Raw genomic sequence first — 14,143 nt, forward strand, 5'->3', positions numbered from 1 at the left:
TTAGGGGCCATCATAGACACGATCAAGGGCTGGGTCTATCTGTCACAGGAGCGTCTCACCAAATTACAGAACCTAGTCAGGGGGGTAACCAAGAGACGTCTTACTCCTTTAAAGACCCTTTCCCAACTCCTGGGGAAACTGGTCTCCTGCATCGGCATTGTACCTTGGGCTCGTCTCCACTGCAGGACTCTGCAGTGATTCCTACTCCCCTATCAAAAGGCACACACAGCTACGTCACCAATACTTGTCCAACTTCCAGAACAAGTCAGGTACTCCCTTCTATGGTGGATCTCCCCAGCCCTGTCAAAGGGCAGAGAGTTCAGGGAACCCCAACGCCTAATCTTGACAACAGATGCCAGTCTTCATGGCTGGGGCGCCCATCTGGGATCAAACATGGCTCAGGGTCAGTGGTCCCCAGGGGACCTGACCCACAACATAAACTGGTTAGAACTCAGGGCCATTCATCTGGCCTTACTATCGTTCCAGAACATTGTTCTCAATCAAGACATTCTAATTTTAATGGACAAGGTGGCCACAAAGGCTCATGTGAACTGCCTAGGGGGAACCCACTCTCAGCCTCTCTTGCAAGAGGCGGTGCAACTGGGTCTCTGGGCGGAGGCTCACCTGAGGTCCATACGGGCCTCTCATATATCAGGGGTGGCAAACACACAGGCCGACTGGCTCAGCCGAGTCTCAGTCGACCAGGGGGAGTGGCGGCTGAATCCGGATATGTTCCTCGAGATCACGCGCCGCTTCGGGAACCCGCTGGTAGACCTCTTTGCCACTCGAGACAATCGTCAACTGGATCGATTCTTCTCCAGGTACCCAGTCCAGGGGGTGGAGGGCATAGACACCCTGCGCAGCCCTTGGCCCCCCGGCCTCCTTTATGCCTTCCCTCCCATTCCAACAATACCCAGGGTTATCAGGAAGATGCTGAGGGAACAGGCGGAACTCATCTTGCTGGTTCCACACTGGCCTCGGCGCCCATGGTTTGCGGACCTGGTGGCTCTCTCAGTGGCTCCCCCGCGGAGACTTCCTCAGACCAAGATCTCGCTCAGCCAAGGGCAGCTGACTCATCCGGACCCTCAGTGGTTCAAGCTGACCGCCTGGCGCTTGAGCGGAGTCTCCTGAGGAAGAGACATGTACCTGCCAACGTCACCAACACCATCCAGGCGTCTCGTCGTAGTTCCACCATTCGCATCTACGGCTCGACGTGGCGCACCTTCTACACCTGGTGTTCAAGCAAGAACATAGACCCTACCACCGCTTCTACGGTCACTATCCTGATCTTCCTTCAACACGGATTGGAACAAGGTCTGGCAGCGAACACGCTTCGACGACAGGTAGCTGCTCTCTCTTCTATTTTAACTTGCGGTGCCAAACGCTCCCTAGCCCACCAACCCCTCATCCGTCAATTTCTGAGGGGAGCAACCAACCTTGTCCTCCAGTAGTTCACAGGTACCCATCTTGGGACCTCACAAAGGTTCTAACTTCCCTCACCAAGGGCCCCTTCGAACCTTTGAGGGAGTGTGGCCTGCAATATTTGACATACAAGGTGGCCTTTCTAGTAGCCATTACTTCAGCTCGCAGAATTTCTGAACTTGCTGCCCTTTCCATCAGGGCGGATCTCTGCGTGTTTCACTCAGATAGGGTGGTCCTCCGGCTAGATCCTACCTTCCTACCTAAAGTTAACTCACTGTTCCATAGATCACAAGAGCTCATTCTTCCCGACTTTTCTCCAGATCCGGTACACCGGCTGGAAAGGTCCTGGCATACCCTAGATGTCCGGAGAGCCCTCCGTATATATATCAAGCGTACCGCCTGTCTCAGGAGGACGGAGGCTCTCTTTGTGTCCTTTCAACCTACCACTATCGGCCTTAAGGTATCTTCCTCTACCATTGGTAGATGGCTTAAGGCATGCATTGCCAGAGCATATCAGATTCAGGGAATTCCTATTCCAAGTCGCATCACTGCGCATTCAACTAGAAGCGCGGCTACTTCAGCTGCGTGGGCCACCCAGGCTCCATTAGAAGAAATCTGCAAAGCAGCCACATGGTCTTCTCCGAATCCATTCATACGCCATTACAAGATCGATTCCTATGCATCTGCTGATGCGGCGTTCGGCCGCAGGGTTCTCCAAAGGGTCCTAGAAAGGGGTTCTAACCCGGACCGGGCGGATCCCTCCCGATAGGACTTGCTTTGGTATGTCCCATGCCTGGCTGCTGGTCCCGCCCTGCTGGAGAATGGACATTGGTCCTACCTGAATGTCCTTTCTCTGTTGGCGGGACCAGCAGCCAGCCCCTCCCTGAACGCCCGGTTCCTGTATTCTATGGAGGTCATACGGGCTCTCATGGTCATATGCCGGGGGGGAGGGCATAATAACATATTCTTGCAGTTCCTAATTTACAGCTCAGTGCGTCGGTCTGCCGCATCATCCTCGTCCGAAAGCTGGAAGGCACCAGGAGGAGGAGGTGCTTTTCAACTAGCAGACTCGATCCCATTGGATACAGACCGAGTCACTCCCCATGCCTGGCTGCTGGTCCCGCCAACAGAGAAAGGACATTCAGGTAGGACCAATGTCCATTCCAATCCTGTGGCCACTGTTGAGCTTTCCAAATTTGCTGGCAAATTAAGTGTAGCACTTTTACTGCATTGTCTTTTAAAATTTTGAATAGCTCAGCTGGAATACTGTCTCCTCCACTAGCTTTGTTGCTGCTCAGATTTCCTTAGGCCCATTGACTTTACATTCTAGGATTTCTGGCTCGAGGTCAGTGACCACCCCATCGTGGTTATCAGGGATGTTAAGCTTGTTCTTGTATAGTTCTTCTGTATAATTTGGCCACCTCTTCTTAATCTCTTCTGCCTCTGTTAGGTCCCTGGCATTTTGGTCCTTTATATGCCTATCTTTGCATGAAACGTTCCCTTGATATCTCCAATTTTCTTGAAGAGATCTCTGGTCCTCCCTATTCTATTGTTTTCTTCTATTTCTTTGCACTGTTCATTTAAGAAGGTATTTTTATTATCTCTTCTAGCTATTCTCTGGAATTCAATTGGGTGTATCTTTCTCCCTTGCCTTTCACTTCCCTTTTTCCTCAGGTATTTTGCAAAGCTTTCTCAGACAACCATGTCTGTTATTGATTAGGAAGGCTACTCCATTTCTTCTCAGAGATTCTTGCCTGCAGTAGTATACCTGATGGTCATCTGAATTAAATTCACACATTCCTGTCCATTTTAGTTCACTGATTCCTAAGATGTGGATGTTCAATCTTGTCTTCTTTTGTTTGACCATGTCCAGCTTGTCTTGATTCTTGGATCTTACATTCCAGGTTCCTATGGAGAAAAAATCTTTATAGCATAGGATTTTCTTTTCACCACCAGGTGCATCCACAGCTGAGTGTCCTTCTGGCTTTGGCCCAATCGCTTCACTCCTTTTGGCGCTACTAGTACTAGCCCTCTGCTCTTCCCCAGTAGCATATTGGACTCCTTGACAAACTATCCAGTCCTTCGGTATTCCTTAATAGTGTAAGTTTCAGTGGAATCAAAACTTCATTTAAATTCCGTAGATTTATTTATATCTGTAAAAGGTGCTAAAATAAGTATTGCATATTATGGTGTTTGTCCTTAAAGAATTAAGATTTGTTTTTTTTTTCAACAGGGAGAAGGGAAGAATCTAGTATAAAATTGGGAGTTAAGAGATTGCATTGTTGGTTGTGAAAAATAGATTGATGGGTGTTATTGAAGGAAAAACAAGAATAAATTGAAATATGAAGAAAACACTAGGCTAGAAATCTGGGACACTGTAAGTTCTAGTCCCACTTTAGGCATGTAAGCTAGCTGGATGACTTTCAATCAGTTATTCTCTCTTCACCAGCTTATCCCAAAGGTTTTTCTTCCACAGGCAACTAGACTTTCAGCCTGCTTACCTCACTGAATTGTTGTTGTGGGTAAATAGGTTGAAGAAGGACCATTAGATATGTTTTTAACCTTGATTTATTTATAAAAATGATAAATGGGGGGTAAAAATCAATAAATGAAATATTTATTTATTTATTATTTATTGATCAAATTTATATACCGCCCTATCTCCCGAAGGACTCAGGGCGGTGTACAGGCATTTAAAAACATATAAATACAATATAAAAACAATTAAAAAACTTATTCTAAAAAAGCCCGTTAATTTAGAATTAAAAATATAAAATAAAACCCAATTTAAAACCAGTAATTTAAAATCTAGCTCAGTCCTGCACAGTTAAATAAATATGTTTAAAAAATTAAAATAAATTTCGTGCTATAGTCAGAGGGAGTAAGCTGTCACTATCTTTGTGTCAAGGTTCCAGAAAAACCTCTTCTGCATAAAGAAAACTCAGAAGCCATTGTCTTTAAGAGTTCTTTACTAGCATGAGGAAACTGGCACACGATGAGTGAAATTCCAAAACTGAACTTCCGGATTCTTTTCCCAGTTATACAACCCCCAAGAGTCCCACCCCCCTGACCCCTTTGATGGTCACATGGTCCCACGTTCTCCCAGTTCATTCGAATATCCTCTCGCCACTCTTCCTGCAGATGTGAACACCATCCGACTTTGACCGTCTGAAGAATGTTACCATACCCCTCAGCCCCCCTTCTTCCCCTCAGGGGAAAAATGGGTCAGCGTCTGGAAACCTAAAGTCTAGTATGGTTTCCAGGCCTGACAGGCGTCCCCCCCTTGGAAAAGAAGCTATATCCTAGGAAAGAAAACAAAAGAGTTGATAAAGAAGAGTGTCAATGGTCTACACTTCCCTTTTACCCCCCCTCCCCTCTCCAAGAGGTTTTTTAGGTTTGTCAGGGAAAGTGTCGTGAAATTGTTTAATCAAATTGTCCGCATTTACTTTCCAACTTTTGACCCAAGTAGATTCAGATAATGGATATCCCTTCCAGTGGACTAAATATTGTAATTGACATCTGTATAGTCTAGAGTCAAAGATTTTCTTGATTTCATAGTGGGTTTCACCTTCGATTATCAAGGGTGGTGGGGGAGCGGCAGGTTGAGGTCTCAGACCAGACTGTCTAGCAGGTTTTAATAAGCTGGTATGGAATACCGGGTGTACTTTCCCCAACATTCGAGGGAGCTTGAGTTGGACGGTAACGGGATTAATAATTTTTACAATGGGGAAAGGACCCAAAAATTTTGGACCGAATTTCCTTCTGGGTATTCTCAACCTCAGATACTTCGTAGATAAAAAGACTTTATCTCCAATGCGAAAAGGGGGTTGAAGGGAACGGTGTCTGTCAGTTTGGGCTTTGTAATTCCGAGCTGTTACAGCTAAGGCCTTTTTTGTATTTTCCCAACCTTTTTTAACGAATTTATCCAGTCCGTTAGGGAAACGGAAGTGGGGGGTTGCACAGGGAGTTCAGGCATTGGAACGAAGTCCATGCCAGAGGTTACTTGAAAAGGGGTTAACCCCGTGCTGCTGTGTACAGCATTATTATATGCGACCTCTGCAAATGGTAACAAATCTGACCAGTTTTCTTGTTGGTAATTTACATAACACCGTATGTATTGTTCCACCATCGAGTTCAATTTTTCAGCCGCTCCATTGGTCTGCGGATGGAACCCAGAACTAAGTCCTTGAGACGACCCAATGGACCGTAGGAACTCCCTCCAGAACTTGGCTGTGAATTGAACACCCCTGTCGGATATTATCCTTTTAGGAACTCCATGCAGTCTGTAGATGTGTTTGACGAAGAGCTTTGCTAATTTTCTTGCCGACGGCAACCTGTTGCACGCAGTGAAATGGGCCTGTTTAGAGAACAAGTCCACTACGGTCCATATCACTGTATTTCCCCCACTAGATGGGAGTTCAACAATAAAATCCATGGCAATCTCTTCCCAGGGTCTGGTGGGTTCGGCTACGGGTTGTAGGAGTCCAGGGGGTTTCCCTGGTCTGGACTTCATGGTGGCGCAGGTAGCACAGCTCCTGACATAGTCTTCGACATCTGATTTCATTTTTGGCCACCAGAATTGTCTTCTAGCTAAATGGAGAGTCTTTAAAAATCCAAAGTGACCTCCTAGGCGAGAGTCGTGGCTTCTTTGTAGTATAGGCAGCCGCATAGAAACGGGTACATAAATCTTGGTTCCCTTCCAGGGTATCCCATCCTTTAAGGTGAGGTGTGGCAAGTTTTCTTTAAACCAAGCATCGTCAGTGAGTGCTGATTTTAATTCCGCTAGTAGTTTATTTGGTGGGATGTTAGTACTACGGCGTGAATGCGGTCGAATAGTTGCTTGGCTGGCCGGTTTGCTATCGGGAATCATCGCATGTATTACCTCTTCGCGTTGGCTGTCAAATTGTGGTTTCCTAGATAGGGCGTCAGCCAGGAGATTTTGGTTGCCGGGGATGTATTTGAGGGTGAAATGGAACCGGTTGAAAAACTGAGCCCATTGAACTTGTTTGGGAGAAAGCTTTCGAGGGGTTTTTAAGTATTCGAGGTTTTTGTGGTCGGTCCACACCTCAAATGGTTCTTTTCCCCCTTCAAGGAAGTGTCTCCAGGAGAGGAGTGCCCAGCGCACTGCAAAGGCTTCCTTTTCCCAAACTGCCCATCTGCGTTCAGTGTCCGTCAGTTTTTTAGACACGTATGCGCAGGGCATTAGATTGTTGTCGGTATTTCGTTGTAATAAGACAGCGGCTACTACTACATCACTTGCATCAGCTTGGACCACAAAAGGTTTATTTGGGTCTGGGTGTTGAAGAATTGGTTCCATGGAGAATAGGCGTTTCAGGTGTTCAAAGGAACGTTGGCAGTCCATTGTCCAAGGTAGGGGTTGGGTAGGTTTGGGTTTGGCGGGTAATGGTCCAGTTTTTAACAATTCTGTTAATGGTAGAGCTACTTCTGCGAAAGAAGGAATGAATTTGCGGTAAAAATTCGCGAATCCCAAGAAGCTTTGAAGTTGCTTACGTGTGCGTGGCGGTTGCCAATCCAACACTGCTTTTACTTTTCCTGGGTCCATTTCGATACCTTTGTTTGATATCCGGTAACCTAGGTAGTCTAGGGATTCCTTATGGAATTCGCATTTGGAAAGTTTGACATATAGTTTGGCCGCTAGGAGCTTTTTAAGGACTTGTCTGACCAATTTGATGTGTTCTTCGATATTGTTTGTGTAGATAAGAATATCATCTAAGTAGACAAGAACTCTATTGTAGAGGTGGGGGTGCAGGGTTTCATTAATTAGTTGCATAAAAACAGCTAGAGCTCCTTGGCGGCCAAAAGGCATGACACGGTATTGGAAACTGCCCGACTTTGACCGTCTGAAGAATGTTACCATACCCCTCAGCCCCCCTTCTTCCCCTCGGGAAAAATGTGGCAGTGTCTGGAAACCTAAAGTCTAGTATGGTTTCCAGGCCTGACACTTTGACTGCTTTTTTAGAATAGAATAGAATAGAATAGAATTTTTTATTGTCCAAGTGTGATTGGACACACAAGAAATTTGTCTTAGTGCATATACTCTCAGTGTACATAAAAGAAAAGATACTTTCATCAAGGTACAACACTTACAACACTTAAAGATAGTCATAAGGTACAAATTTAATACTTAATGATACAACACTTAATGATAGTCATAGGCTACAAATAAGCAATCAGGAAACAATATCAGTATAAATCATAAGGATACAAGCAACACAGTTACAGTCGTAAGTGGAAGGAGATGGTTAATGGGAATGATGAGAAGATTAATAGTAGTGCAGATTTAGTAAATAGTTTGACAGTGTTGGAGGAATTATTTGTTTAGCAGAGTGATGGCGTTCGGGAAAAAACTGTTCTTGTGTCTAGTTGTTCTGGCGTGTAGTGCTCTATAGCGTCGTTTTGAGGGTAGGAGTTGAAACAGTTTATGTCCAGAATGTGAGGGGACTGTAAATATTTTCACAGCTGTTTTTTGATTCGTGCAGTATACAGGACCTCAATGGAAGGCAGGTTGGTAACCATTGCTTCTTCTGCAGTTCTAATTATCCTCTGAAGTCTGTATCTGTCTTGTTAGGGTGCAGAACCAAACCAGACAGTTATAGAGGTGCAAATGACAGACTCAATAATTCCTCTGTAGAACTGTATCAGCAGCTCCTTGGGCAGTTTGAGCTTTCTGAGTTGGCACAGAAATAACATTCTTTGTTGTGCTTTTTTGATGATGTTTTTGATGTTAACTGTCCATTTTAGATCTTGCGATATGGTAGAAGCTAAAAATTTGAAGGTTTCTACTGTTGATATTGTGTTGTCTAGTATTGTGGGAGGTGGAAGTATGGAAGGATTTTTCCTAAAGTCTACCACAATTTCTACGGTTTTGAGTGTGTTCAGTTTCAGATTGTTCCAGTCGCACCACAAAATTAGTCATTCAAACTCCCGTCTGTATGCGAATTCATCATTGTCTCGAATGAGACCAATCATTGTTCATCTGCGAACTTCAGTAGTTTGACAGATGGATCGTTGGCGATGCAGTCATTGGTATACAGAGAGAAGTGGGGAGAGCACACAACTTTGGGGGCCCCCTGTGCTAATTGTACAGGTATCTGATGTGATCTTGCTTAACTTCACCTGCTGCTTCCTGTTTGTTAGGTAGCTTGTGATCCACTTACAAGTCTGTTCAGGTATCTGTAACTGGTTTAGCTTAGTTAGAAGAGTGTCTGGAATGATGGTATTGAATGCTGAACTAAAATCTACAAAGAGGACCCTTACATAGGTCTTTGGAGATTCAAGATGTTGTAGGATGTAGTGCAGAGCCATATTAACAGCATCATCTGTTGATCTATTTGCTCGGTATGCAAATTGCAAGGGGTCTAACAGCAGATCCATGATGGTTTTCAAGTAGGAAAGCACTAGCCTTTCAAAGGTTTTCATGACTACAGATGTTAAAGCAACTGGTCTGTAGTCATTCAGTTCCTTGATGGTGGGCTTCTTCGGCACTGGGATGATGATAGAGTGTTTGAAGCAAGAAGGAACATAGCACATCTCTAATGATTTATTGAAGATATGGGTGAAGATGGGGGCCAATTGGTCAGCACAGACTTTTAAGCAAGAAGGAGTTATCTTGTCTGGAACTTTTCCTGGCTTTTGTGTGTGAAATAGTCTTGCACTTCCTTCTCTGTGATCACTAGGGGTTGTGAACCCAGTGGGAAGGGGTCAGTTGTAGGAGGTTTGGCTGTTGTTAGTGTGTCTGAGATGGGGGTTGTGGAGATAGGTGGCTGTAGTTTCCTTTCAAATCTGCAGTAAAAGTTGTTCAGGTCATCTGCCAGTTGTTGATTTTCTTCAGCCTGGGAAAGAGGTTTGCTGTAGCCGGTGATATTTTTAAAGAGTTTTCCACATGTTTGCTGGTTCATTTGTTGATTCTTTAGCTTTTCAGAGTAGCTTCTTTTTGCTGCTCTGATCTCCCATTTCTGGCCTGATTGTACAGCATTTTATCACCTTTTCTGTAGGCTTCCTCTTTGGAATGTCGTAGCTGCTTAAGTTTAGGTGTGAACCAAGGTTTGTTGTTACTGTATATTCGCAAATTCCTTGTCGGTACACATTAGTCTTCACAGAAGCTGACATATGTTACAGTATCTGTGAATTCATCCAGGTCTGCAGAGGTATCTTCAAAAATATTCCAATCAGTGAAGTCAAAGCAAGCCTGTAGCTTTAATTTTGCCTCCTCAGTCCAGGTCTTCATTGATTTAATTGTTGGTTTTGTGGTTTTAAGTCTTTGCCTGTAAGCAGGTGCAAGGTGAATCGTGCAATGATCAGAGTGTCCTACAGCTGCTCGTGGTAAAGATCGATAAGCATCTTTTAGTATTGTGTAGCAATGGTCTAAAGTATTCTTGCCTCTAGTAGGACAACTGACATGCTGAAAGTATTTCGGTAGCTCTTTCCTTAAGTTTGCCTTGTTTAGATCTGCCAAAATAATGGCCAGTGAATCTGGGTATTTGGCTTCAGCCTCCATAATTTGGTCAGCTAGAGTTCGTAATGCACAGACTTGTGGTGGGACATAAACAGCAATTAGAAGAAATGAGGAAAATTCACATGGCAAATAGTATGGTTTGCAGTTGATAATTAATGTCTCTAAGTTTTCGTCACAGAATTTGTAAATTACAGTTAAATGCTGACACCGGCTGTTGTTAATATATAAGCCTATATATTTTTCACGGCTTTTTTATGTCAGTGTCCTAATAAAGTCCTATTTTATAAAAGTTTTCAAAACTGCTTACTGAGAATTAGCCTCTTTAACAGCCACTCACTATCAAGTTTGTCCACATTCAACAAACAATAATAAACAATTAATAAACAAACTATTAATAAAAGAGTTTCTTATTATACTGTAAAAAGGGAGAACTGCTTTCTCATCCCAAGGTAGGTGGTTGTTTATCTAAAAAAACAAAACAATACTACCCTTCTATCTCAATGAGATATTTCTTTTTTTTTTTATTGAAAGAGTTTTAAAAAAAACAAAAACATTTTTCCCCTTTTTCCCCCCCTCCCTCCTAAAAAACCCCCCTTCCCCCCTCCCTTCCCCTCCCCCGGCTTCCCGGGTCAATCACAAGGTATTGTTATACACAAACCAAACATAGAATAAAATTTTCCTTCCAATCCAAATAACCACATCCAAAGCTTTTCATCTCCCAACCCCTCCCCATTACATAAAATAACTTTCTAATTATTCGAAGGCAATCTGATATTTCTTAATCTGATATCTATTTTGTAGATAATCAATCCATTTTTTCCATTCAATTAAATATCTTTCCTGCGTATTGTCTTTTAAAAAAGCTGAGATTTTAGCCATCTCAGCCAAATTAATGACTTTCAGTATCCATTGTTCTATTGTAGGTATCTCTTCTTTCTTCCAGTATTGTCCAATCAACAGTCTTGCTGCTGTTATTAAATTCAGAATCAGTTTAGTCTCAATCCCTGTACAATCCGTTATAATTCCCAAAAGGAAAAATTGTGGCAGGAACTTTATCTTCTTCTTCAGTACATTTTGAATAATCCACCAAATTCTTATCCAAAAAACCTTAATTTTCTTGCAAGTCCACCAAATATGAAAATATGTAGCGTCATCACAATCACACCTCCAACATTTCGCTTGGATATTAGAATACATACGTGATAATTTTTTATCTAAGTGCCATCTATAAAACATCTTATAAAAATTTTCCCTTAAATTCTGTGCTTGTGTAAACTTAACATTTCTAAACCAGATTTTCTCCCATGTTTATTGGTTTCTGAATATTCTGTGCCCATTTTATCATACAGTCCTTTACCAAATCCTTTTCCGAATCTATTTCAAGCAACACATTATACAATCTCTTTATATGCTCCTGGGTCTGATTTCTAATTTGCTTTATTAAATTTTCCTCCCTTTGCATTATACCAATTTTTTGATCTTCTTTCCATCTAGCACTTATTTGCCCATATTGAAACCAAGTATAATTCCTCCCTTCTTCATTTAATACCTGTAATGATTTTAATTGCAATCTACCTCCTTCAGCATACAAAAGTTCTTTATAAGTAATCATTTCCTGTTTCTGTTCTATATTTATATTCTCTATTGCATGTCTGGGGCTCGCCCATATAGGAATCTTATAATCTAATTTATAGGAATATTTTTTCCAGACCCGCTAAATAGCACTTCTCAACACATGATTCTTAAAAGCCCTATCCACTTTTTTTTCATAAAATAAATACGCATGCCATCCATATAACAAGTCATAACCTTCTATATTCAAAATTCTTTCCTCTGTTAAGTTAAACCAGTCACTTATTACTGAAAGGGCTACTGCTTCATAATATAGTTTAAAGTTAGGCATTCTTAAACCACCTCTTTCCCGTGAGTCCTGTATTATTTTCATTTTAACCCTCGCCTTTTTACCCTGCCATATAAATTTGTTAATCCCAATCTGCCAATCTTCCAAATTTTTATCCTTTTTAATTATTGGTATCATCTGGAACAGAAACAAAAATCTAGGTAACACATTCATTTTAATAGCCGCAATCCTTCCCAATAGGGATAACTGCAATTTCTTCCAGACACTCATATCATTCTGAACTTTTTGCCATAGCAAGTCATAATTATTCTTATAAAGTTTCTTGTTCGATGAGCTAATATAGACCCCTAAGTATTTAACCTTTTTTACTACCTCAAATCCTGTCATTTCCTCTAGTTTTTGTTTCTGTTGTATAGACATATTTTTAATTATCACTTTTGTTTTATTCTGATTTATTTTAAATCCTGATACCTTTCCATATTTATCAATTACTTCCAACAAAAATCTACTTGAATTTATAGGATTTGTTAAAGTAACCACTACATCATCTGCAAAAGCTCTAACTTTATACTCATATTGTCTAATCTTAATTCCTTCTATTTTCGTTAATTCTCGTATTTTATCTAATAATGGTTCCAGAGTCAAAACAAACAATAGTGGTGATAAGGGACATCCCTGTCTCGTTCCTTTCGCAATCTTAATAACTTCTGTCAAGCTACCATTTATTATAATCTGTGCTGTTTGCTCTCCATAAATCGCTTTAATTATTCTAACAAAACAATCTCCAAATTGCATTTTCTCTATTAATTTAAATAAAAAATCCCAATGCAATCGATCAAAGGCTTTCTCTGCGTCCAAAAAAATAAGTGCTGCTGGAGTATTCTTCTTTTCCAAATGTTCCAATATATTAATAATCTGTCTAACATTATTCCTCATCTGCCTCCCTTTTATAAAACCAGATTGATCGGTATGAATTCTTTGTTGTAAAACTAACATTAATCTATTTGCTATTATTTTTACAAAAATCTTATAATCATTATTTAAAAGTGAAATCGGCCTGTAGTTACCGGGTTTAGAGCTATCTTGCTCCTCTTTTGGTATCAGTGAAATAAAAGATGTTTTCCATGACGGGGGTATTCCCACTCCTAATTGTATCTGATTAAATAATTCTTTAAGTGGGCCTAATATTTCATCCTGTGTTTTTTTATAATAAGTTGCTGTAAGACCATCTGTAGCAGGGGTTTTCCCCATTTTTAATTGTTTAATTGCCTCCACTATTTCTCCAGTAGCTATCGGCCAATTCAGCTCCTCCCTCTGTTCTAATGTTAGAGTATTAACCTTATAATCTTTCAAATAATCATAAATGTCCCTATTCAATATTTTGTCTTCTGCATATAGTGCAGTATAAAATTCTGAGAATGCCTTTTTAATTTTATCCTGTTGATATATCTCTTTGCCTTTATATTCTATTTTTTGTATGACACGTGCTTTCTGTTTTTTCCTTAAGTTATATGCCAACCATCTCCCAGGTTTATTTGCTCAATGAGATATTTCTTGAATACCTGAGTAAACATCTGGCCTGGAAAGGGGCGAGGGTTCCAGGGATCTAGAGGAAAGTGACTTAAGGCAGGAGCTCAAGGATTTTACCATACTTTCAATTTTCCAATTTCTTCACCTTCTCTTGAATTAATGGGGATAGATGCTCTTCCCCTATTGTATTAACATTTTCAGACGAAATCTCCATCACAGCAATATTCAGGAATTGCAAATGTATGTCTAAAAATAGTTTGTGTATGTTTGTGTGTCATCAAGTCAGCGTTGGCTCCAGTTTGCTTGGCAAGATTTTCAGAAATGCTTTACCCTTCCTAGAACTGAGAAAGAGTGACTGGTTCAAGATCACCTAGATGGCTTCCTGTCTAAGGTGGGACTAGAACTCATAGTCTTCAGGATTCTAGCCTGATAACTTAGCCATTACACCACACTGGCTATCATCTAAAGATATTATACGGGTTTATAATTGTAAAGTCAATATGATAATAAGAGCCTGGACCTTCAAACTAGTTCATTTAGATATTGCTGCAATCTTGTGACACTTTTTTCCTTTGGTAGGGTGAAGCAAGACTTGCGGCAAAGCGTGCAGCACGAGCTGAAGCACGGGAAATTAGGATGAAAGAACTTGAGAAGCAACAAAAGGAGGTATGTGACAGCTTCTTAATTGTCTCCATTATCTTGACTTCTGAAGTACAAGAATTTCTTGCTATTTGGGATAAAATAGAGAAATAATTTTTGTAAGAGTCATACTTGGTGCCTATTACAAGAATGTTATGAAATTACCTCTTCATCATTGTCTATGTAAATATATGTTCACACTTATTTGTAAAATA

The 14,143-nt window shown here is 41.3% G+C and overlaps 1 protein-coding gene across 13 annotated transcripts in view; it reads left to right on the forward strand.

Moving 5' to 3' along the window:
- LRRFIP1 (LRR binding FLII interacting protein 1) overlaps window positions 1–14,143 on the forward strand; it is a 283,628-nt gene that overhangs the window by 58,488 nt on the left and 210,997 nt on the right. For 11 of the 13 annotated variants that reach the window (XM_058185786.1, XM_058185795.1, XM_058185686.1 and 8 more), the window contains exon 2: window positions 13,869–13,955. The exons of 1 other annotated variant lie outside the window; for it this stretch is intronic. In XM_058185786.1, coding sequence (XP_058041769.1) covers window positions 13,869–13,955 — 87 coding nt within the window. Of the gene's footprint in view, window positions 1–13,868; window positions 13,956–14,143 lie in introns of those variants that run through there. One more of the 13 variants, XM_058185742.1, reaches the window with a different exon arrangement.

This window comes from Ahaetulla prasina, chromosome 1, assembly GCF_028640845.1.
Source record: "Ahaetulla prasina isolate Xishuangbanna chromosome 1, ASM2864084v1, whole genome shotgun sequence".
Lineage (NCBI taxonomy): Eukaryota > Metazoa > Chordata > Lepidosauria > Squamata > Colubridae > Ahaetulla > Ahaetulla prasina.